The sequence below is a fragment of the Girardinichthys multiradiatus genome, chromosome 12 (genome assembly GCF_021462225.1).
Source record: "Girardinichthys multiradiatus isolate DD_20200921_A chromosome 12, DD_fGirMul_XY1, whole genome shotgun sequence".
NCBI classification, from domain to species: Eukaryota; Metazoa; Chordata; class Actinopteri; order Cyprinodontiformes; family Goodeidae; genus Girardinichthys; species Girardinichthys multiradiatus.
Window position 1 is genome coordinate 7,799,579 of NC_061805.1, and position 26,401 is coordinate 7,825,979.

At 43.5% G+C, this 26,401-nt stretch overlaps 1 protein-coding gene across 9 annotated transcripts in view; it reads left to right on the top strand.

The window, feature by feature from the left end:
* fbrsl1 (fibrosin-like 1) overlaps positions 1 to 26,401 on the top strand; it is a 427,092-nt gene that overhangs the window by 255,295 nt on the left and 145,396 nt on the right. For 8 of the 9 annotated variants that reach the window (XM_047380816.1, XM_047380812.1, XM_047380817.1 and 5 more), the window contains exon 5: positions 24,585 to 24,614. The exons of the other annotated variant lie outside the window; for it this stretch is intronic. In XM_047380816.1, the coding sequence (XP_047236772.1) occupies positions 24,585 to 24,614 (30 nt within the window). The remainder of the gene's footprint in view (positions 1 to 24,584; positions 24,615 to 26,401) is intronic. 9 annotated transcript variants of the gene reach the window in all.

Genomic DNA, 26,401 nt, shown 5'->3' on the forward strand with positions numbered 1-26,401 from the left:
CTCAGACTGTGAAAGAACAAACCCTTCTTTTTAGGTTGTTTTTTAAGCTTCATAGTATATCAATGTCAGCTGATGTTTGGCTAAGACAAGAACACACCATCAGCTTAAATAAAACAATTTGCTCTTAATTAATTTTCATGCTTTCATTGGTTTATATTTGACCTGCAACTTTATGAAAGCTATTCGAGACCTCCACGCTTGCTTGATTGGACATAGATCTAGAAAAAAAATGTTTCTCTTCTGATGAATTTTTTTAGGTTGCACAGATGGTGGCACATGATTACAGCTAACTGTTCCTTTCACATGCGCTGTGAACAAAGGGGAATTTATTCTCTTGAAGAAATTGTGGAGGAGAGCATGGGTTTGCCTCATATATGCTATATGAGGCAAAGTGTCATCATATGGCTGTTTTTATTAGATTGTTAAAGATAGATCTAATTTTGATTCTGGCTAATGCGAGGAACACTATCAGCCATTGACTAAGAGTGTCTTATGACTTAGTTGACGTACTTCGCTCAACAGTCTTGTGCTTTTACTCTGCAGTTTCAGTTCAGACACTGTTCCAAGTGCAGATTCGTGGTAATTTTAAAAGCTAATGCAGCCTCGATCTATTTCATGAACTTTGGCGACCCCACATCCCTCTTTCCCTTCAGCTCCTAGAAGTGTAACTATATTAAGGTCTTCTGAAGAGCATCAAACATATCTGCTGCTTCTTTCATACAGACTGTTTAATGACTTTTAAGTACATGTGGCAGATGAATGTTCATGGAAACCCATTTGACAGAGTCTCTCCTGGTTTTTTACATGAACTAGATTTATCATTCGAAAAGTTGGAACTTTCTCACATTCCTGTTTCACCAGGTTTGCTGCAGAGTTGAGGCTTTTTCAACATAAAAAGTAGAAGCTAAATATGAACCAGAATTCTATTAGATTTAAAACCCAGTCAGAGAGAAGTGGCTGCTTAGTTACAGTGCCACTGGGGAAAACATCTTACTGCTTTAATAAGGTCACTAGAGGAAAAATGGACCATTTTATTTGTTTTATCTATAGTGAGCTCATGTAGCCGATTGATCTGTTTTGCCTAGGGATGGCTACCAAATTCGGTACTTTTATAGGTATTACACGAATTCTGTCAGTACTACCGGGTGCCGATTCACGTAAAATCAAACAGTACCATGTTTCAGTACCTAACCGCATTATTGTGACACTGAGGGAGTGGAAGAGTGGGCGATTTTCCATGCCGGACATGAACACAGCATTGCACGCACAAGAGCGTAATGACGTCAGTAGCCGCTGGTACCGTCGACAATGCATGGCTGATAGAAAGAGCTAGAAAGTATGGGTCCACTTTTCAAAATGCGATGCAGATCGCAACAATATTTGTGACGTGAAGTACAAGGCCAGAGGCGGGAATACTTCTAATCTGAAGAAGCACTTGCAGTGTTTCCCCTACCAGTATTTGTTGAAGTATCCCTTTAACGGGGCCTTCTGCGCGTTCGTTTATTCACCGTAACCTGGAGGAATTCACAACACATTAGAATAAATCACACTCAGACACAGTTGTATTCAATTTTCATACCTGGACCCAGGGAGAGAACACATGTGGTCAGGACACACCAAGATTTCTCTGCTCCTCTCACTGGGCTCATGTCTTTTATTAAAACACACACGAAAATGGGCAGCGCCCTTGTTTACAATATTTTCTACACATAGTCACGTACACATTTTTCCGGCTGACCATATTTAGACAGGTATTGTCCAACAGCTGCATCCCGTATCTTCTGATATAAGCAGGGAGTAACTCAGTCAGTTGTACTATCTCTAACTTTCACACACTCCTGCAGTTCTCAGTAATTTTCCACTTCACCTCTCCTGTGAGAAATACTTCTGCAGGCCACACAATACACAATATCTTATATTAACACATGTTACACATTTTATTTCCCACACTGGTTATGAACATAGTAATAATAATGAGGCACACACATAATATATCTTCACAATTTCCCCCTTTTGAAGTCTCCTAAGACTTCATCACTACTTGAAAGATGCTTCATAAAAGATTTGAACAATCATTACAACCTGTGGAGCAGAAGGAAATGTTTGTCATCATGCTTTTTGACCCTGCCTCCAATGCCATGCCTTGTGCCCAGGGACTATTGCCTGTCCGGCCTTTGTAGTCCCAAGGATGTTTACAACCTTCTAAGTCTTGACAGGGAGTATTGACCCCTCTAACTGGAGGGTGACCATCCGTGCTTTATTCCATAGTCTGTCCAAATATGCCAATGTAATATTCTACCATCCTTCTGTTCCCTAGACAGTAATAAATATCAGAATCAGAATCAGCTTTATTGCCAAGTTCGTGCATACAAACAAGGAATTTGACTCCGGAACCCTTTGCTCTTTTGTTCTGTTTTTGCATTACAGAATATGCAAATTTACAATTTACAATGTACAATATACACATCTAATAGAAAAGGTGCATTTGCAACATCTGTATGCTGTTGTTCTGTACTCTATTGAATGTTCATCAGAGAAACAGCCTGGGGGAAGAAACTGTCTTTGTGCCGGCTGGTTTTAGTAAACAGTGCTCTGTAGCGGCGGCCTGAAGGTAAAACTCTAAACAGTTTATATGCAGGGTGTGTGGGGTCTGCAGAGATTTTGGCAGCTCTTTTCTTGACCCTAGACCTGTATAAGTCCTGGATGGAGGGAAGGTCAGCTCTGATTATTCTCTCTGCAGTCCTGATTATTCGTTGCAGTCTGGACCTGTCCTGTTTTGTGGATGAGGCAAACCACACTGAGATGGATGAAGACAGGACAGACTGAATGATGGCAGTGTAGAAGATGACCAGCAGCTCCTGTGGAAGGTTGAACTTCTTGAGTTGCCTCAGGAAGTACAGTCTCTGCTGGGCCTTCTATCAGACGCCCTGTCAATTAGTCTTATGGGTTCATCTTCGTCCTCCTCCTCGTTAGCATCAACCGCAAGCAAAGGCATCATATGGGAAGGAGGAGGAGGTGCGGTTTTCCCTTCAATGGTTGTAGTAATAAAACGAACAATCAAAGATCTTATACATGGTACACAGCAACATCCACAGGTAACCATAATAGCTACAAAAACAGCAATGGATATAAACAATGACATAATCAACCCTTTCCAGTGTCCAAACATGCCCGTGATCCAGTCTTCTAACGGATTGTCTATTCCTGAGTGCTCATGCATGGTTGCGAAAAGTGTTTTTAACCCTTCTAAAGCTTTTGAGACGGAACCATCAGGTGCAGTGTTGTTGGGAATAAAAGTGCAACACATATCCCCAAACATCGAACAGACGCCCCCTTTTTCTGCTAACAACATATCTAATGCCATTCGGTTTTGCACAGCCATGAGGGAGGTTGGTGCCAATTGTTCGGACAGGCCTTCTACTGCATCCCTTGTTAGGTTAGCTAGACGTAAAACATTGTAATGGATGTAGTTGATGCGGTCAACATTCTTATTTGGGGTCACCGGAACAAATGCTGCAATTATTGGGATATTTTCAAAACCTGCTGAGATTTGATCCACGATTTTATATTCATTTGGCACTCCCCGAGGTACTCCTATGGCATCAATGTAAGTGGGGGAGCCTTGACTCAGGTCAAAGGTTCCTGCGCTCCTTTTCATGACGTGCCTTCTTCTTCTACGTGTTAACGCCCTGGTCTTATCATGTGTGGTCGTGGCAGATGTTATATTAGGTCTTATCAGGACCAGTGGTGCCTGTAGCCTAACCATGGCACACAATCCTACAGTCTCTTGTGGGATATTAGTGAGCAGTCTATGGTCTCCGCAATAATAGTAGAGTCCTGATCTTGCCCAGGGACCTCTCACTGAGCCTGGCACCGTGATGTTACACCAATCGCGAGGAATTTGTCCTACATTTGCCTGTGGTGTTATGGACGTGAAGTTAAAGCAAGTGTATGTGCCATTTCTTCATTGAGGGGTAAATGGTCCTGTTTTAGTGTTATTTGGGATGGGAGGAAAAATGCTGGCTAGTGTGGTGCAGTTAGCTGCTGTGGCCTCCTTAGTTAGTTGTATCATACAATTGTAACCCCACGTGTCCTCTGGATACGGAGGGGCGGGATCTGTGGTAAGATGTGGTCGGGCCGAGGCACAGGCCACACACTCAGCTTTGCTTTGTTCTTTTGCTGTTTGAGCGATCCATTTAAGCCATAAGTTATCATCTGAATATCCCGTAGCCATCTGAATAATGTCTAAAGGTTGTAGGGTGGAATAATCTATTTTGATGGTTTTACCGTGGTCAGTGGTGGTATTGAAATTAACTTTAATCAGTCCCTGAGGGTAATACCCCATATACCATCCTGTGTTGAAGTGAATACCTAGAGCCAGATATACTACTTCGTTCCATTGATGGGATTCTTCCAACAAACCCCGTTGTAGACCCTTTATGGTCAGAAATAAGGGGATCTTAACGCCTTCGCCTTTCCCTGGGAGCACTCCATGGGTCAGAAAGAATTTTTCAGAGTGAGCTTTTTGTTGTGTGTTCAAGGAAGATTTGGTGGGGATCCAGGTGCGTCCGCTCTATGTTATAACCGCTCCCCACGTCCCTCCGCATAGAGGAGGATTACCAGACTTTGTTACCCTATTGGTGGTGTTATCCGCGCAATAAACTGAGGTTCGTTCGTTGGCGCATAAGTAAAAGTCTACTTTTGTGAAATGAGTGAACTCGTCGCCACAATTTATGACGTTGCAGAGGTCAATTTGGAAGGTGGTAGTCGATCCTAGGGTGTAATTTAACTCAATTCCGCCAAAATCTCCAAGGCACTTGTCTGTGAGAGGAGGGGACACGCTCTGCCTGGATATTTTATTTTGATGATGACTGGTACATGTTTGGAAAGGCAGTTCACAATACAAACCTAGAATCAATGTGACAATGAAAAATGATAAAACACCTATACCTTCCGTGACCCAACCCTTAAAGGGCCTGGGTCCTAGATTTTTACCACCCATTCTTTTCAAAGGTACCTGCAAAGGAAGATAAGGATTAACAATATGGTGAAACACAAAAGACCTCTTTTTTTTTTTTTTTGAAAAGTTCACAGTGTTCAGTTCAGTTCTTTGGTGGGAGAGCAGCTACGACCACCAGTGAAAGAGAGGAAAGCTCAATCACATCCGCCTCTTCTGTGTGATGTCCTGGTCTTCACTCACAGGTGTAGACTGACCTGGAGCTAAGTGATCTGACGGTGCACCTAAGGTGTAGACTAACCTTTAGGTGTAAATGAACGCTTTCTCACCCTAGGGGATTATTCTGCCCCTTGAATTGGGTGAGAAGGGTCTTCTGGTGGGCTGGTGTTGTCCCTCAGGTTCTGCTGGACCTCTGACAGCGATCTCTGTGGTGCCTCTGCTGCTGCACACTGGCTCCAATGATACCACTGTCTCCTTTGCCCTTGACCCTCACCACATGTGAGGTTCTCTCTGTGACCTGGAATGGACCCGTCCACCTGGGCTCTGACCACTTCCGTTTGATGACTTTCAGAAGGATCCACTCTGCGTCTGAGGTGGTGGCTTGAGCCTCGGATGGTTGGGCGGCCACCTGTTTTGAGAATGCTGCAACCAAGCTGTGGAGAGATCTATAGTAATCATGGTGAGACATAGATTGTTCACATTCAGTTAGAAATGGCAACCTGGTATATGGGCCTGGAAAATTTCTTCCAGTCTGTAGTTCATGGGGCGTCAACCCATGTCTCTGGCTCACTGAGCTTCTTACTGACATCAAGGCTAAAGGTAATGCTGTGACCCAATTCGTTTTAGTCTGTGCACAGATCTTAGCCAATTTGGTTTTGATTGTCTGGTTCATCCTTTCCACCTTCCCTTGGGATTGGGGATGGTACACTGTTCCAAAGGAATGTCTCAGTCCCAGGAACTTTTCAACCTCTCTAAGTTCTTCATTTTTGAAGTGTGTGCCGTTATCTGACCTGATTTTCGCAGGAAAACCGTGCCTGGGGATGTAGTGATTAATTAGACACTTCACCACTGTTTTGCTGCCTTCCTTTTTTGCTGGCCAGGCCTCTGGCCAACCGGTGAACGCATCCACACACACCAAAAGATATCTGAACCCATTCACTCTTTCAGTCATGTCTGTGTAGTCTATGATGATTTCCTTACCTGTTACCGGGTCCACAGGGAACTTATCTGGTGCAGGCTTCAGAGTGGGTCTCACATTGAATTGTTGGCAGGTGCTACACAAGCTTATCCAATGACCTACCGTCTGTTTCAGTTATGGATGCCACCAGTGCTCAAGACTCTTCATCATTTGTGCAGTTCCTGTATGTCCCGATCCATGTGCTTCTTCCAGCGCTGCTGTGGTCAACCCTGGGGGTAGGATGGGACGTCCGTCTGGACTTCTCCATAGTTCATCCTGGTCTTTTCTTCCCCCTCTTGCCTTCCAGACTGATTTATCTTCTGGTGAGGCCCCCTTTTGCAGTCTACTCACCTCCTCCAGAGTCAGTTCTGGTGTCCATTCAACTTCAGAGTTCATCAAGATGTGTATGGGCAGATATCCAGCTTTGGTTTTGGCTGCTTGGTCTGCAGCTTGATTTCCTTGAGCCACCCTAGTGTAGCTGTTATCATTTCCTTTGCATTTTATGACCGCTACTTGGGGAAGTAGTAGGGCCTCAGCTAATCTTCTCATTTCTTGCTCATGTTTAATGGGTTTTTGTCCTGCTGTTCTAAACCCAGTTCTCATCCATTGCTTTAGTTCCACGTGCGCTGCTCCCGTGACATAAACTGAGTCTGTGTAGATGTTCACTTTTTGTCCTTCCCCTAGTTCTAGGGCTGCTATTACTGCTAGCATCTCTGCTCTCTGTGCTGATTGGGTGTCTGTCAGCCCTTCTGCCTTAAGAGTCACAAAGTTTGTTCCTGTGTCTTCCACCACCGCATAGGCTGCTTTCAGACCCTCTGTGTCATGTCTAAAACAACAGCCATCTGTGTACAGGTTTCTTGCTTCTGTCAGTGGTTCTCCTTGTAGGTCTGGTCTGATTTTCTCACTTACCTCAACTTTTTCGGCGCATACGTGGGGCTCTCCTTCTGTCATTCTGTCTGCCATGTTGATCCCTTCATGGCTGTAGATGATATTTGGCGCCTCCAGCACCTTACTCAATCTCTGTTGTCTCAATGGTGAGAGTGTGAAAGTTTTGGAATTGACAAATGCCACTACTCCATGTGATGTTAGAATATGTAGTGGATGTCCCATCACTACGTGGGCTGTTTTTTGAATTATTTTTGCCAACCCTGCTGCATGTCTGGTACATTCATGGTGTCTTTGTTCCATGTTGTCAAGCATCACGCTAATATACATTAGCACTGTTCTTACTCCCCCTTTTTTCTGGAACAGCAGTCCGTTTGTGGTGTGTGCTGTTACAGAAACATCCAGGTGAAAGGGCAATGTGTAGTCTGGATGTGCCAAGTGAGCAGCTTGGGAAAGGCTGGTTTTAAGAGCAATAAATGTTTCCTCTGCTTCTGTTGTCCATTCTAGAGGCGCTGTCAAATGGCGCATGCCCTATTTTTTCACTAAGTCGCGGAGTGGGGCAGTTAGGTCAGTGTATCCTGGAATAAATGACCTGCTGTATCCGGTGAGTCCCAAGAAGGAAAGCATGTCCTTCACCCGCACCGGTTTTGAATGAGAAAGGACAGCAGATTGATGTGAAGGGGACATTCCTGTCCCGGGCTGAGAGATTACCCTGCCCAAGAAATCCACCTGTTTCCGGCAAATTTGTAGTTTGGCTTTGCTGACCTTGTACCCAGCTTTTGCTAGGTGTGAGAGTACCACAGCTGTGGCCTCCAAGCATTCAGAAACAGTGGGTGTTGCCAAAAGAATGTCATCCACGTATTGGATCAATGTGGTGTTCGGTGGAAGGGGACAGTCTTGGAGGGATTCCTTAAGGACCTGATTAAATATCCCTGGTGATAGAGCAAAACCCTGCGGCAAACGAGTGTAGTGGTACCTGTTTGACTTATATGTGAATGCAAAAATATCTCTGCACTCCTCAGCTAGAGGCAGGCAGAAGAAAGCGTTGGCCAGATCGATGCAGGTGAACCATGCATGTCCGGGGTTTAGATTGTTAAGAACAACATAAGGATTGGGCACTGGAACTGTAGGAGTGGAAAGTGCTGCATTTACAGCTCTTAAGTCGTGGGCCATTCTCCATTTCCCAGTGCCCTTCTTTTCTACTGGTAAAATGGGTGTGTTCCAAGAAGAGCCGTCAGCTGGTTCCAGCACTCCAGCATTCCACAGCCCTTCTATGGTGTCAAAAATTCCACTTTCGGCTGCTGGTTTGTGAGGGTACTGGGATTTCCAAATGGGTCGGTCAGTGTTAAGCTGGAAAGTGATGGGAGAACACTGAATGAGTCCCACGTCCGTGGGGCCCTCAGCCCAAAGTGAAGATGGCATGCTCTGAACTACAGCTGCAGCCATTGGATGAACTGTTTTTTCTCTGCCATGATGTCTTTCAAGTTGCACATGTTCCAAGGTGCCAACGTCTGTGGACATGTTAGTAATGCGGTAGGTGTTACATGAGGGGGAATAAGATAGATTGGATGTGGATAAAGAATGCCAGTCAGTGAGAGCTAGGGAGCGTTTTAACACTCCTCCCAGCTCGCAGGCTTCGTGAGCAGGGTGGAGTGTTAGTGAAACATGGGGTACACCGTCAGACCACATTTTAAACCAGTTCTCCTGTTCTGTAGACAGCTGCACAGAGGCTACGACACCTTCAGGGGCTACATAAATGTCTGCGGTGGCGATCTCCCAGGAAGTCCCCTCCAACTCCTCAGCAAAGCTTTCCTGATAACACTCACAGTTATTCCTGTCATAGAAGAGGGTGACATGTGGCGGGTCAGGGGGAGAGACGTAGGGCGCCAGGGTCGAGATCCAGGATTTCCACCGAAGGAAGGACGAGAGGATGCCTCCGCCCGCTGTGGTTTCTGGATGCAGGAGGGCCCAATATATGTCAGCCATAGGGTCAGCCAGGGGTTGAATGAGATACTGTCCGTGAGAGAGGCGGGAATTGTTGCCACAGGCTAGTTGAGTTCCATTGGGCAGATGCACAGACAGTCCTTCAGGTCCACATAAAATGGTGGCTCCCATTTTAATCAACATGTCTCTGCCCAATAAGTTGACAGGGGTGTCCGCTGACACCAAATAGCTGTGGTTCAAAGTCTGTAACCCTATCTCGGTTTTTAGGGGTTTGGTGTAAGGTAGTGGTATTCCTTGTGGAGAGGGTGGTAGGAGGGGCTCGTTGAATAGTTGAGCATGTGGCCCTAGTGTCCACCAAAAAAGGAAGAGTTTGTCCATACACTGTCACGGACAGTAAAGGGTCCTCAGTCCCTCTGTCTGGGGGTTTCTGTGGGGGCCCTCAGTAGTGGTCTGGCCCAAAGCTGGGTTCATCCCAGGCTGGCAGCTGAAGTGAAGGTTGCTGCTGTTGACCTCCACGTGGTGGACCACCCCGTCCTCGATACGGTCGTCGCCCTGGGCCTCCTCTGTGTTCATACCCACGCCCATATGCCTCAAGGTTGTACGGACAGTCTCGGCTCCAATGACCCTGCTCCTCACAGTAGTAGCAAACGTCAGCACCCCCCCATCGCCTTGGTGGTCCTCCACGGAATCCACGGCCCTTTGGCCCGCCTCTGCCCCTGAACTGGCCTGGTTGGGCATGATAAGGACCAGAGGTTGCAGACCTCGGTGCAATCGTGTCCTGATGGCCAGGAAAGGGAGGAGTCTGGGGGCCTTGAGAAACCGCACCTTCATACATTATTTTGGGAGTTTTGTTGTCTTTCTTCTTTTCTCCTGCTTTCTGCTTTGCTTTGGCTAACTGCATTTTTAGCAATTGGGTCTGCAGGGTCTTAAGTTCCTCCTCATCTTTCTTATGGTCCTCTCTTATTTTGGACAGGTGATGGATCAGATGGCGATCCCAAGTTCCAGCGTCCGCTCCAGCCATGTCAGGATTGTCGTCCATACTGGCTTTTACCTGTTGGGGTAGTCCTTTAAGGACAGCATCTCTGAACCAGTCTCGTTGTGCCCCCTCATTAACTGGGTTAGTTCCTGTCTGAGTTTGCAACATGGATTTACACTGGTCCAGGTATTTCCTGGGGTTAATTTTAGGGTCCTATTCAAACTTAGGAATGGTGCGTCCCCTGGTTACAGGGTATGCTGTTCTCAATGCATCACCTAGCCAGTGGACATGCTGGGTGAAGAGGTCAGAATCCGGGGCTCCTGAGGTGTAAGCAGCAGTCTCAATCTCTCTACATGTGTGGTGTGGCATGCAACGTGCTGCCACTGCTCTATAATCTCCCAATCCTAGTGTGGTGCCTGCCGTCAGGGTGTCTAAAGTCTGTAGCCATAATGCTGCTCCTTCAGTTATGGGGGGCAGTTTGTCACAGAGAGCCGTAATGTCGCCCAGAGAGAAAGATTTATACCTAGGGGGGGGGGCTCCAGAGCCTTGTTGCTGTAAAAGGGGATAATTGGATTTGGGGCATAACTAAAGCCTTCTGGTTTAGCTGCAGCTTTGCGAGTTAAATGTTCCCTTAACTGTACAACTGTCTGACTGCGTATTGGGGATCCGTCCTCAGGATGGTTTTGCTGCAGATCTGCTCTGTCTTCTCCATCTTCCTGTGGTATGCTATGCCTGTTTTTCTGCAGCTCTACAGCTGGGGTAGAGGTGTAACAAGGTGTGGGTGTGAGAAAAGGATTGGGACACAAAACCCTATCTGGCCTCCAGGATCCACTTAGCAGTAAACCCACTGATCCCACCGGATCAGTCCCTGCTCTTTGTAAGCCAGAGCCTGGGCGTGGCCCCCGTGCCCCAGCCTCTGAAATTAGAGAAGGTGGTTGGGAGGATTGTTGTGGGGGTGAGAGAAAGGGATTTGTTTTGCTCAGGCTTCTTTGTTGTTGTTGTTCTTGTCTTTCTCTTACCTCTCTGTCCTGAAATGCTGCTTTTTCCGCATCCTGAAATGAGCCAGCATATGCTGACATAGATAATCTGGAACTTCCACTGACAGATCCAGTCCCCCCTTCTGGAATGTCCAAGCCATGCACTACAAGTGTTCCATTCTCTACTTCCAATATGGGGTACAATCCACCAGGGGGTGGTGTGGGTGCACTAGTGAGGGAGCTGCATGGGGAGGAGGGTCTATATGGGGGCGGTCTGTCTGATTTTGCCCCCTCCTTCTTGTCTCCTCCTCTGGGTTCTTTCTGCTTCATGGTATGCATTCCTCCTTGATGTGTTAAAACCATGTCTCCCCAGAAGCGCTCTTCTTTTTCACATTTTTCTTTGTTGGTCTTGTACCTACCTTTGGACCACACAGTAGCTTCATTCAACTTACTTTGTGCTTCCTGTCTGTTTTTCTTAGCTGTGTTCATTTTCTTTCTAAACCAATCACCTAAATTCCACTTGTCCGTCAAATTAATTCCATCCGCCTTCAGTGGTTGTCTTACCTGTTTTTCGATTTTCTTTTTCAGTTTTTCACTTTCCTCCTTACCTCTCGTTTGGAGAACCGGTGCCTGCATGTTAGTCAATTGTGTGTTTAGATCTAACCATGCTGGTGTTTCCGGAAATTCCCCTTCCATGTTGTTTAAAATCCTGTGAAATTAATGTTCAATTAACGCTTCACAATATGCATATAAAATCCGCTTATTACTGTATTGTCGTTGTTAACAACACAGTGCTTTTACTCAACCGCAATGGTGAGCCAGCTCTCTGCTGGCTTCACGCAGTCCCACACACACACACACACAGTCAGCGCTTGTCACAGTCACTCCCATTTAATATCAGCAAAAACACTCAATATTCACAATCTGCACTGCAGATGCCTATATTCAATAAATGCTTTTTTATTTTCCCTCAAATAATCAAAAATCCAACCGCATTTTTAATTCAGAATGAGTGTCCAATGATTTAACATCGACTGCACTACCAGTCGCTTGTGTAATTCCTCCGTGTGTCCACTAGAATGGCCTCTAACCCTTTGTGAGATTTCTGAATGAACCTGTCACCTGTTAAAAAAATTCAGATGAAGTTCTCTGAGGACTTTAACCTCTTTTAACCCAGCTATATCTTAATGATTCGTCAATCAATAAGTTGAGACGCCACTCCCAGCAATATCACCTTTTTTTCAGCTTTAAATGAGGACTCTAACCTTCAAGCTTTTGTATTTTGCCGACACTCTCAGCAATTCTTATCTGACTCCATTTTAACACGTCCAGTTAACGCGCACTCTTTTACAGTTTTGCAGAGTAAAATGACATTCAGAACTAACTGACACCCGGTTAATTTAGCCTATATATAAATTCAATCGGAGAGTTTAATAAAATAGGCTCTGCCTCACCTTTTGAAGATTTATGGGCGCCCTGGTTTCAGAAGGTTCCATCTGTCACACTCTGTTTTTGTCCGCGTCTGGGGTCACCAAATTGTTGAAGTATCCCTTTAACGGGGCCTTCTGCGCGTTCGTTTATTCACCGTAACCTGGAGGAATTCACAACACATTAGAATAAATCACACTCAGACACCGTTGTATTTAATTTTCCTACCTGGACCCAGGGAGAGAACTCATGTGGTCAGGACACACCAAGATTTCTCTACTCCTCTCACTGGGCTCATGTCTTTTATTAAAACACACACGAAAATGGGCAGCGCCCTTGTTTACAATATTGTCTACACATAGTCACGTACACATTTTTCCGGCTGACCATATTTAGACAGGTATTGTCCAACAGCTGCATCCCGTATCTTCTGATATAAGCAGGAGTAACTCAGTCAGTTGTACTATCTCTAATTTTCACACTCCTGCAGTTCTCAGTAATTTTCCACTTCACCTCTCCTGTGAGAAATACTTCTGCAGGCCACACAATACACAGTGTCTTATACTAACACATGTTACACATTTTATTTCCCACACTGGTTATGAACATAGTAATAATAATGATGCACACACATAATATATCTCCACATATTCAAGCGTATTTGTTAGCGACTCATTGTCTGCAGCCAGCAACATGGCTGGTTTTTAATTTGTGCATTACACTGCGTAGTCAGTTAAGGGTTTTAATGTTGAAAAAATGTTTGAAACAGCTGAGATGTTACAATACAAACAGCTGGATATTGCTTTGATATACTCATTAAAGTTTATAAATTGAGATGTAAATATCTTAAATTAAGAATTTTTGAGATTTTATTATTAAACAAATTAACATTTATTACCACAAACACACACAAAAGTACCAAAAACTGGTACCATTGAGGACCGGTATTGATTCCCATGTACCAAGTAACGGTACCCATCCCTAATGTTGCCTGTCCGGTTGCACTTTGCATCTTTAGCATAAGCTGCTTTGTTAACTACACAGCTTACATTTGTTTGCTGATACACAAACATATATTTTAGGCCACTTTTCTTTCATATAATACACTCAGCAACCACTATATTATGTACACCTTGCTAGTAGTACTGGGTCAGACCCTCTTTTGCCTTTATAACGTCCTTTCTGAGCAAGGTGTCTGAAACAATCCTTAAAGATTTTTCGTTCATATTGACTGAATTGCATTATGTATCTGATACAGATTTCTTCAACTGCACACCCTTGATGTTCCCCTCCAGTTGTACCATCTCCATAAAGAGGTTCAAATTAGGTCACTCTGGAGGCCATTGGAGAGCACTGTGAACAAATCTCAGCTGCTGCTAAGGAGCCCAAAGTGTGCAAGAAATACATCCTTCTTATAATGTTTATGCCAAATTCCCAAATGCAAGGTTAAAGAGCAATTTAAAAAGACTTCTTAATGCAGGGGTCAGTGAATGTATGTATTTTATATATATTTATTTATATATATATATATATATATATATATACATACACTGCTCAAAAAAATAAAGGGAACACTTAAACAACACAATATAACTCCAAGTAAATCAAACTTCTGTGAAATCAAACTGTCCACTTAGGAAGCAACACTGATTGACAATCAATTTCACATGATGTTGTACAAATGGAATAGACAACAGGGGGAAATCTTTGGCGATTAGCAAGACACACTCAATAAAGAAGTGGTTCTGCAGGTGGGGACCATAGACCACTTCTCAGTACCTATGCTTTCTGGCTGATGTTTTGGTCACTTTTGAATGTTGGTGGTGCTTTCACACTTGCGGTAGCATGAGACGGACTCTACAAGCCACACAAGTGGCTCAGGTAGTGCAGCTCATCCAGGATGGCACATCAATGCGAGCTGTGGCAAGAAGGTTTGCTGTGTCTGTCAGCGTAATGTCCAGAGCCTGGAGGCGCTACCAGGAGACAGGCCAGTACACCAGGAGACATGGAGGAGGCCGTAGGAGGGCAACAACCCAGCAGCAGGACCACTACCTCTGCCTTTGTGCAAGGAGGAACAGGAGGAGCACTGCCAGAGTCCTGCAAAATGACCTCCAGCAGGCCAAAAATGTGCATGTGTCTGCACAAACGATTAGAAACGACTCCATGAGGATGGTATGAGGGCCCGACGTCCACAAATGGGGGTTGTGCTCACAGCCCAACACCGTGCAGGACGCTTGGCATTTGCCAGAGAACACCAGGATTGGCAAATTCGCCACTGGTGCCCTGTGCTCTTCACAGATGAAAGCAGGTTCACACTGAGCACATGTGACAGAGTCTGGAAACACTGTGGAGAACGATCTGCTGCCTGCAACATCCTTCAGCATGACTGGTTTGGCAGTGGGTCAGTAATGGTGTGGGGTGGCATTTCTTTCTTCCATGTGCTCACCAGAGGTAGCCTGACTACCATTAGGTACCGAGATGAGATCCTCAGACCCCTTGTGAGACCATATACTGGTGGGGTTGGCACTGGGTTCCTCCTAATGCAGGACAATGCTAGACCTCATGTGGCTGGAGTGTGTCAGCAGTTCCTGCAAGATGAAGACATTGAAGCTATGGACTGGCCCCCCCGTTCCCCAGACCTGAATCCGATTGAGCACATCTGAGACATCATGTCTCGCTCCATCCACCAACGTCACGTTGCACCACAGACTGTCCAGAAGTTGGCGGATGCTTTAGTCCAGGTCAGGTAGGATATCCCTCAGGAGACCATCCGCCGTCTCATCAGGAGCATACCCAGGCGTTGTAAGGAGGTCATACAGGCACGTGGAGGCCACACACAATACTGAGCCTCATTTGACTTGTTTTAAAGACATTATGTCAAAGTTGGATCAGCCTGTAGTGTGTTTTTCCACTTTAATTTTGTGTGTGACTCCAAATCCAGGCCTCCATTGGTTAATACATTTGATTTCCATTGATGATTGTTGTGTGATTTTGTTGTCAGCACATTAAACTTTGGTCAGAACAAAGTATTCAATGAGAATATTTCATTCATTCAGATCTAGGATGTGTTATTCGAATGTTCCCTTTATTTTTTTGAGCAGTGTATATTTACAGGGGTTGGACAATGAAACTGAAACACCTGGTTTTAGACCACAATAATGTATTAGTATGGTGTAGGGCCTCCTTTTGCACCCAATACAGTGTCAATTCATCTTGGGAATGACATATACAAGTCCTGCACAGTGGTTAGAGGGACTTTAAGCCATTCTTCTTGCAGGATAGAGGCCAGGTCACTATATGATACTGATGGAGGAAAACGTTTCCTGACTCGCTCCTCCAAAACACCCCAAAGTGGCTCAATAATATTTAGATCTGGTGACTGTGCAGGCCATGGGAGATGTTCAACTTCATTTTAATGTTCATCAAACCAATCTTTCACCAGTCTTGCTGTGTGTATTGGTGCATTGTCATCCTGATACACGACACCGCCTTCAGGATACAATGTTTGAACCATTGGATGTACATGGTCCTCAAGAATGGTTCGGTAGTCCTTGGCAGTGACGCGCCCATCTAGCACAAGTATTGGGCCAAGGGAATGCCATGATATGGCAGCCCAAACAATCACTTATCCACCCCATGCTTCACTCTGGGCATGCAACAGTCTGGGTGGTACGCTTCTTTGGGGCTTCTCCACACCGTAACTCTCCCGGATGTGGGGAAAACAGTAAAGGTGGACTCATCAGAGAACAATACATGTTTCATATTGTCCACAGCGCAAGATTTGCGCTCCTTGCACCATTGAAACCGACGTTTGGCATTGGCATGAGGGACCAAAGGTTTGGCTATAGCAGCCCGGCCGTGTATATTGACCCTGTGGAGCTCCCGACGGACAGTTCTGGTGGAAACAGGAGAGTTGAGGTGCACATTTAATTCTGCCGTGATTTGGGCAGCCGTGGTTTTATGTTTTTTGGATACAATCTGGGTTAGCACCCGAACATCCCTTTCAGACAGCTTCCTCTTGCGTCCACAGTTAATCCTGTTGGATGTGGTTCGTCCTTCTTGGTGGTATGCTGACATTACCATGGATACCGTGGCTCTTGATACATCACAAAGACTTGCTGTCTTGGTCACAGATGCGCCAGCAAGACGTGCACCAACAATTTGTCCTCTTTTGAACTCTGGTATGTCACCCATAATGTTGTGTACATTTCAATATTTTGAGCAAAACTGTGCTCTTAATCTGCTAATTGAACCTTCACACTCTGCTCTTACTGGTGCAATGTGCAATCAATGAAGACTGGCTACCAGGCTGGTCCAATTTAGCCATGAAACCTCCCACACTAAAATGACAGGTGTTTCAGTTTTATTATCCAACCCCTGTATATACAGGTCCTTCTCAAAATATTAGCATATTGTGATAAAGTTCATTATTTTCCATAATGTCATGATGAAAATTTAACATTCATATATTTTAGATTCATTGCACACTAACTGAAATATTTCAGGTCTTTTATTGTCTTAATACGGATGATTTTGGCATACAGCTCATGAAAACCCAAAATTCCTATCTCACAAAATTAGCATATTATTAAAAGGGTCTCTAAACAAGCTATGAACCTAATCATCTGAATCAACGAGTTAACTCGATTCCTGGGGCCTTTAAAACTCCCAGCCTGGATCATCACTCAAAACCCTAATCGTGGGTAAGACTGCCGACCTGACTGCTGTCCAGAAGGCCACTATTGACACCCTCAAGCTAGAGGGTAAGACACAGAAAGAAATTTCTGTACGAATAGGCTGTTCCCAGAGTGCTGTATCAAGGCACCTCAGTGGGAAGTCTGTGGGAAGGAAAAAGTGTGGCAGAAAACGCTGCACAACGAGAAGAGGTGACCGGACCCTGAGGAAGATTGTGGAGAAGGGCCGATTCCAGACCTTGGGGGACCTGCGGAAGCAGTGGACTGAGTCTGGAGTAGAAACATCCAAAGCCACCGTGCACAGGCGTGTGCAGGAAATGGGCTACAGGTGCCGCATTCCCCAGGTCAAGCCACTTTTGAACCAGAAATAGCAGCAGAAGCGCCTGACCTGGGCTACAGAGAAGCAGCACTGGACTGTTGTTCAGTGGTCCAAAGTACTTTTTTCAGATGAAAGCAAATTCTGCATGTCATTCGGAAATCAAGGTGCCAGAGTCTGGAGGAAGACTGGGGAGAAGGAAATGCCAAAATGCCAGAAGTCCAGTGTCAAGTACCCACAGTCAGTGATGGTCTGGGGTGCCGTGTCAGCTGCTGGTGTTGGTCCACTGTGTTTTATCAAGGGCAGGGTCAATGCAGCTAGCTATCAGGAGATTTTGGAGCACTTCATGCTTCCATCTGCTGAAAAGCTTTATGGAGATGAAGATTTCATTTTTCGGCACGACCTGGCACCTGCTCACAGTGCCAAAACCACTGGTAAATGGTTTACTGACCATGGTATCACTGTGCTCAATTGGCCTGCCAACTCTCCTGACCTGAACCCCATAGAGAATTTGTGGGATATTGTGAAGAGAACGTTGAGAGACTCAAGACCCAACACTCTGGATGAGCTAAAGGCCGCTATTGAAGCATCCTGGGTCTCCATAAGACCTCAGCAGTGCCACAGGCTGATTGCCTCCATGCCACGCCGCATTGAAGCAGTCATTTCTGCAAAAGGATTCCTGACCAAGTATTGAGTGCATAACTGTACATGATTATTTGAAGGTTGACGTTTTTTGTATTAAAAACACTTCTCTTTTATTGGTTGGATGAAATATGCTAATTTTGTGAGATAGGAATTTTGGGTTTTCATGAGCTGTATGCCAAAATCATCCGTATTAAGACAATAAAAGACCTGAAATATTTCAGTTGGTGTGCAATGAATCTAAAATATATGAGTGTTAAATTTTCATCATGACATTATGGAAAATAATGAACTTTATCACAATATGCTAATATTTTGAGAAGGACCTGTATATACCTTGGGCTCAGCAGCCATGAACGTAGCAAATATTGTGTGATGCAGAATATTAAATCAACATAAAAGTGTAACTGCATGTAAATCACCATCTTCATACTGTAATTTATTTAAATGTCCATCCATGAATCCCTGTATGCATTAGTTAAATAAACAACATGGTGAAGATTAAGTTTTAAATTTTGTCAGCACAATCTTCTCGGCTTTCACACTTTACACTTTTTATTTTCTCCCAACCCTACTGACCTGACTACTTACCCAACCTCCCTGTCTTTAATGAGGAGCATTCCTTTAGCAGCCATATTTGTACTGTAGAGAAGATTAACTCAGCTAAAGACTTAATGCACAGGCACAGTCATCCTATGGTCTGTTTGCTGTTTCCAGGCTGCAGATTGACATCCAGCTCCTTGGTTGTTCTCCTTGTTTCTGGGCTTCCGTGGCCTCCGCCTTCTCCCTCATTCTCATTTTGCCTGAATTAATTGAGTTCTCATTTTTGCGAGCAAGCTCACAGGAGGGCTGTGTGAGGATAGAGAAGACTGATAGAGAGAATAGAAGAGAGAGGGAGATCCGTGGCAGAAGCCTAAGGGGCAGAGCTTTCCTAGAGGAAGACAGTCTCCCATTTCCTTGGGGACCCAGAAAACCCTCCACAGTGACTTATATCTTTATCCTCTCAACAGTCATCTCTCAGGACTTTAGGGAAAAGACTCATAGTCTGCTAATCGGGGTCAGGCAGATATATTTCTTCAACCCTCTATGTCTCAGGGGAGGTTTTCACCTAATTTGAGCTCTTTGTATCTAGAAAGCTAAGAAGAGCACAAATTGAGACAGTATTAAAAAGATATTGCTGCTGGTAAATGACGTCAGAAATAATAAATATGCCGTGCCTTGCAAAAGCATTTCTACTGCTTGAACTTTTTCACATCACAGCATTTTCTTGGGATTTTATGTGAGAGACCAACACAAAGCAGGGTATAATTGAGTGGAAGGAAAATGTTGTATGGCTTTGAAAAATGTTTGTAAATTTGTCATGTATTTATATTAAGCCCTTTTAGTCAAAATTGTGTAGAACAAATGTTTCTGTTATTACAGCTGAACGTCTTTTGGTGTAAGTTTCTACCACCGCTGCACTTGTAGAAACTAAGATTTTTGCCCATTCATCTTTCCAAAAAAGCTTAAGCTCAGTCAGATTGGATGGAAAGCATCTGCGACCATTGATATTATGTTATGTATTGAACCCTCTAACAGGTTTTCTAGCAGGATTGATCTGTATTTAGATCCACCCGTCATCCTGTCAACTTTTTCTAGCTTAGCTCTCCATGCTGGAGTAGCCATATGCACAGCATTATACTGCCACCACCATGTTTCCGTGTGTTCAGGGTGATGAATATTGTTGGTCTTATCTGATCAAAGCATCTTCTTCCACGTTTGTGCTGTGTCCACTGCGCGGCTTGTGGCAAACAAAAGTTCTTATAGCTTTCTTTTAAAAATTACTTTTCTTCTTGCCACACTTTGATAGCTTACCTGGCAACAGTCTCCCACCTGAGCTGTGGATCTCTACAGCTCCCCCAGATTCACTATGGGCCTCTTGGCTGATTCGCTAAATAATACTCACCTGCCAGTTTAGGTGAACAGCCATCTCTCTGTAGGTTTCCAGTTGTTCCATACTCTTTATTTTCTGATGATGGGTTGAACAGTGATTATGAGAAATTAAAAGACTGGGATATTGCCTAATTTCCAAACCCTGCTTTAAATTTCTGCACGTCTTTGTCCCGGACCTGGCTGGGGTGTTTCTTTCTCTTCATAATGCTTTTTATTTACTAAAGTTCTCGAACAGACCTCTGAGGCCTTTACAGAAAGCTGGATTTTAACTGAGATTAAACAACATGCAGATGGAAAGTAACTGGCTGCAATAGAATCTATTTAGACCTATCAGCAAAGGAAGCTGAACACAAATCCATGGCACAATTTCCTGATTTCCCACTGAAATACACTGATGTTTCTCTTGCACTGTAACAAAATGTGAAAAAGTGCACAAACAACCAGACACAAATCATGCATAGTACTTGTTTCTTCAGTTAGAATTCAGTTCAAAACTACTTTTTTCATCCCAAAGGGAAATTAAATGTTGTAGCTCATATTATACAGATTTCTTCAAAGAGCTGTTGAAGATTTATGAAGAATCCTTCTTTGCACAATGATCTCCAGAGGAGTTCCCAGAACAGAGCCAGCCTTCTTTATCAGCTTGTTGGGCTTTTTTAAGTCTTACTAAGATTGTAGCTAGTAGCTTGTGCTCCTGGCCACAAACTATGTACACCTAGTAAAGGCAAAAATTAAACTCAAGCCTTGTTCTATGCCGACTCAGTAAGCTGTAGAGAGATGAGCATGACTTGGTGCTTCCACATAAAGACATGACATCTAAAAGACAACAACTCTACACATGACCCGAAGTCTAAGTGTGTTCTTTCCATGGAAGCAGCCCACAGCTGGATGTGATTCTGCATTTTGTTTGTCTACAATCATTACAATTACAAGATACTCAAATAAGAGATGATGTGCACTATGGGTTCCACCTTGGTCTGAACCCTTTCAATTATAAACCATTACAACTTCATCCTCTGCAATATTCATGCACAGGGAGATAACTCCATCAGATGTCTTAGATTGCTGTAAGTTGAGATAAACACTTGCTGAGTTGTTACAGCCAATCACATGCCTCCATTTCTCAATGTCACAGCCTTAGCACTCAATAATTCAAAGCTTGGCGGTAATGAGCTCCCTGTAGGCCCTGTCCCTGAGGAGCTTCCCCACTGTGCCCCTACTGTAATGTAGTTATATCTCATGTCAGCTTTCAAATCAATTACATTTATATCTGATGGCTAAGTAATTGCGTTTGATTGAGTTTTTGGCACGCCAGCCAACTGTGTGGTTCTGGAACCCAAGCCAGTCAAAACAGGAAGCTTCATCAAATGAAACTGTATTTCATCCTGATTGAGGCTGCTTGCATGATAAGCACAACTGTAATTATGATAATAATAACAATAGCAATCTGTGTTTTCTCTGCATTGTTGTTGTTTTTCTTTTTTTCATGGGCTGGATGATTTTTTTCCCCAAGGACAATGAATAGTATTTACTTAACTCAAGATGCTAAAGTTGATTTGATTGTTTTTAACTTGTGCAATTTTTGTAAATTAAATGCTATTCCTAGCAATAGAGTCTTATAATACATTTTGCTGTAATTTTTGATGCATCTCTACACATTGCTCTATACCTGTTGACAGGTACATGTACTTAGATTTTGATCCAGGACATATAAAGGCACCTAACAAGAAAACAAGTACACTTTAAGATTGTGGAGAACTGATTTGCATGAATTCATTGACACAATGAAATGCTGTTTTTGGTTGAAATGTAGATCCACTGGTTTTGAATGTTTTTATCAGTAAAATGCTCTTCAGATGAAAGCGTAAAGTATTTTGCTTGTGAATAAGATCCTGTAGGGCTCTTCTTCTGCTGCCTTTCTTGGTGTGGAGCAATACTATTTTCCTCAAGAGTGACTGAGTGTGCACAAATATAAGTGGTGAAAGAGTTATGGACCTTTTCAGTCCAGCTCAGTTTACTTTCCCTGATCACATCGATTAGCTATTATTACTAAAGAAACACCTTGTTTTGAAGCATGTAGGTTAAATACATAATCTGAGTTTATTGTGTTTGAGACATAAATCAAATAGCCCTAAACTGGTGTTTGCTGCACATATATCTTTAATGTATCTTATCTTTGCCATACCCAACCCTAGCATACCAGCTGCCAGAATGGAGAAATGGTCAGATGCAATGTCCAGGGTTACGTTTACTGGCACTGACTGTGAGGTATTGATGGATGTATGCACAAATGATTAAGGACTCTATGCATACATAGATGAATGTTTACTTCATAAACAAATAGCTAAGGGGATTCACATGAATGGGTGGACAACTAGATTTATGGGGGGGGGGGGGGGGGGGGGGGTCAACACAATGCATGCCTGAGTGGACAATGGGATTCTCTAAAGGAGAGGTATTGATATAGATGAGGAGGAGGAGAATGCTGTGGTTAGGTGCATCAGCAACTAAATAGTGATGAATTGTGACTGCTTTCAGCGGCACTAAGTATAACAGACACAGTAAAGCAACAGGGCTCATCCATAATCAGCAGACACAAATGACTGTCTTCATGCCAGAGGAGAAGTTCTCTGGAAATGAAGCCCTGTGAGTATCTGCCTCTCTCTCTCTGCATCAACAGCCATTTTCTTTTTTTATATCTGCTTGTTGTTGGTGTTACCCTTTAACTCCTCGTGTATTTTATTCTCTCATCATTTCTCTTCCTAAGACAATAAAGCATCTCTCTGTCTGTCTCCAACACTGTGTTCTGTGGGGGGTTTTATTTTGTTCCTTTCTTTTTTTGCAGTCAGGCAGCCACTGGGTGCACATCTACAATCTCGCCTTTCATTTCATGGCTTCTGGAAATGGATGTTTTACTGCCTTCATTAAGGCGTGCAGCAGTCAGCGCTGTGTTTTCCCTGTGAAGTTTAGCTCCATGAACCTCGCTATTAGAGGACATTATGGCCCCAGATTTCAGGGCACAGTGGAACACTGTATAATTTGATTAGTGTTATTAATCAAGTGTAATACTGCTTTTTGCCCTCATCTCTCTCTCTCTTCCTTCCATCTTTGTGCTGTTTTACTTCTACTTTAAAATGCTTCCCTTGCCCTCCTCCTCCTCCCATACTCAGTGTACTTCTCCATCACCTGCAATACAACACACATCCAGAGAAGATGACAAAAGGCCTTCCGGTTTAAAAACAATGATTTACCACTTGTTCTTTTCCTTCCTAACCTCGCTTTCCACCATGACCCCCTCTGAGCAAACCCCCCCCTTTACCCAAGACATAAATCAATTGAGATGAAAGTTCCATAATTGTGCTTGCTGGGAGGGATTTGAGCAGAATTGCACTATGAATTTTTTAAAGGGAATTTTTACTAGCTCTTCAGCGAGACTTGGCCAGCGAAGGAAGGTGAGGCCACAAGGATTTATGAGCCTGGATTCTTCATTACTGAAGTAATTTTCCTGCAAATGATAGTGCAGCACCCTGGAGGGGAGGGGGGGAGCACTGCCCGCCTGAGAAAGTACAAACCTACTTAATCTCTTGTGGAGAGAAAGAAGCTCAGAGCACTAATATCATCTGTTAGAGACCGAAGCTGCATTTGTTCACATCTAAACCGCGGCCAGTGTATTTGTGATTCATAGTAATTCATTGTTCAGATTTGTTCCATGGGTAGTGATACGATCAGAATGCATTACAGAAAACTGGGATCAAACTGATATGGAACCGGCTTTTTATAAAAGATGCACCACTCAGAGAATTTAGGCTGATTCCGGATCGCCGTTTTTTGTAACTCTTTGATCTGCCGATACCAATTCAAACCAATTCCAGTTTCTCTTTAAGTAAACTGTAAAAAACTACATTCAATATATTTTAGTTTAGCCTTCATTAATTATTCATATGAAGAGCAGAGATGATGTTACACTGTGTTAGAAGAGAGCAGTCACTGTAAAGCAGCTGTACTGATTTAGAACAAAGACAACATGATGAGTCAGATTTACTCCTTAGCGTACTACATGAGAAATTAGCATGGTTAGCATTCCGAACAGTAAAAGACAGTTTCCATGTGTATTCTCTGTAGAATGCAGACTATTACTTTAAAGCCAACATTTCCAAATCCAACATCCTCCGGGCAGCAGATGTTGAAAGCTCTAAAGAAGAAACAGGGCGACCTTGCTGCCATACGTGTAGATTTCCCCGTATCTGATGAAATATTCTGTAGGTCTTCCGCTCTTTCATCAGTTAAATGAAATGTCCTAATTTTATTTTATTTTTATATTATATGGAACTATCTACATTTTGGCAAAGACATTAAGTCCTAGTTTGATTAATCTAATTACAAAGGCTGAAAGAATCAATGTGCTGGCTGTAATACAGTAGCTGAGGTTTGTTCTAATGCTTTCTTATTTTCTTTCTGTAGTTTCCATCCTTTTATCTGTGTGTAGAGTGTATGCCCACCTCATACTGATATAGATTTGCTTTGCCAAGTTGCCATATTGTTTTGTCATGAAAAAACAATATGTCTCTCCGTGTCTGTCTCCCTTTGGTCTCTCCTTCTTCCTCATTGAACCTTTCTCAGTCTAATATGGCTGACATTCTGTCTCCATCTCTTTAGGTGCAGCCAGCAGCAGTGGCCCTCCACAAGGTTAGTGTGTCCATGATGCCAGGACTCATTCTGTATACTGCCTGCTGTCCAGTCAATTTTACAGCTCAGTAGCTTGAGAAGCGCAGGGGAAAAATCTGCTGCGAGATGGAGGGGGGTAGGAGTATGGGAAAAACAAAATTATTGTGCACCCTGTCACTGACTGAAGTGGGTCTCATTCCAGCACACTAACAACTCAAGACAATTAGTCACTTCTCACCAGGCTAGACCTGAGACTTGAGAGCCAAAAATGGCAGGCGTTAAAGCACCCTCCACAATATTTACTACTGTAGCTACTGAAGCAACTCAATGGACTAAGCAAAAACAGCAATAAAATACTTTTACTTGCATTTTGTTAGAAAGGGTTCTGTAGTGCCTTTTGTATAACACTGAGATCGACATAAGGTTGTGGAAATTTCACTCTAGTGTAGCTCAATATGGGATTCTCACAGTATGATAACTTTAAATTAAAAAATACCAGGGTTTGTGGTACTGAGACAAAAATAAAAATGTGTAACTTGATATATTTTTCTTTTTTGAAACCATATGAGAAACAACTATTCCTACTGCTACTAAAGTTACATTGATATTTTGTTTAATTTGTTTTTAAAGCTATAGTAATAAAATAAGTAATGAAATATTGTAAAATAATAACCCCACTTTCCACACCACGACTTTCTGTGTTTTTTGTGAGCTACAATATATTCCAAAAACAGAATTTGTCTTTATTGTGAGTAAAGTCAAAGCGTAGCAGCCTTCTTTCAGCCAACTGACCTGCAAGTGGGGGAAGACCAACCCTCCATTACTCTATGCCTCACTAAGCTGGAAAAAAGAAGCTCTGGTCACTCACACAATTTCTCTGGCATTTTATTTAGGACTTTACCCTGTAGGAACAGTATAATGAAAAATATTAGGTTATGAAATTGTAACTTTAAAAAATGTATTGCTACCTTGAAACTTGTAACAAGTCCATGCCTACTTCCACTACATGTAAAACCTAAGTAGTTCATCATAGTCTGTACAAATTTAGTACAAGTTGTGATGCAGTTTTGCATGCCATGCACACAAAAATGGGCTGTGGTTGTTCAAAATGTGCCACGAAAAATGGATTGCATGTTTTGCTAGGTGTGGAACTTATATGATCACAGACAGTAGACCAAAATAGGTATCAAAAGCTGCACTTTACATACACTTAATACTTCATCACATTTTTTGACAAAAGATGAGTCCCTGGAGTTTTAGCCACCACATGCCCCTGGACAAAAGTAAAGCATGACTAAGGTGGGTGGTGCGTGGAAGATCATGGAGAAAAGTTTGTTCTGGGCCCTCTGCAGAGACTCACCGTGACCAATTGGGGCGAAGGGGATGAATAAGGCCATTCACTGGGCCTAATGAAAGAGCTCCTGCTGGGGCCTGAATAAGGGTGGGCCCATCTGCAGCACATAGGCGTGCACAAACCAGTGACCTCGAAAATTACCCAGGAAGCACTTCAGAACAGTCGCCCCAGCAACAGGCTGGGGTTTGCATGGTAACCAGCCGTTTTAGTCAGTGCAAGGCAGCATCTCACACAGAGCTAATTTCTCCAGTGAAAGGAGTATGCCTGAAATCAACGTCATGGGACATACCCCAAGCTTTTTCCTAGAGGGGGACCTGCCAGCAATTCTCTCATGTGAAACTATGCAGGAGCTCTTATAATTTTTGAAAGGTGAATGATGCTGCCATTAGGTTTTTTTCTCTTAAATAAATCCGCCCAACTGGTCATACAGTAAAACAGTTAGAGAAGTTATTAC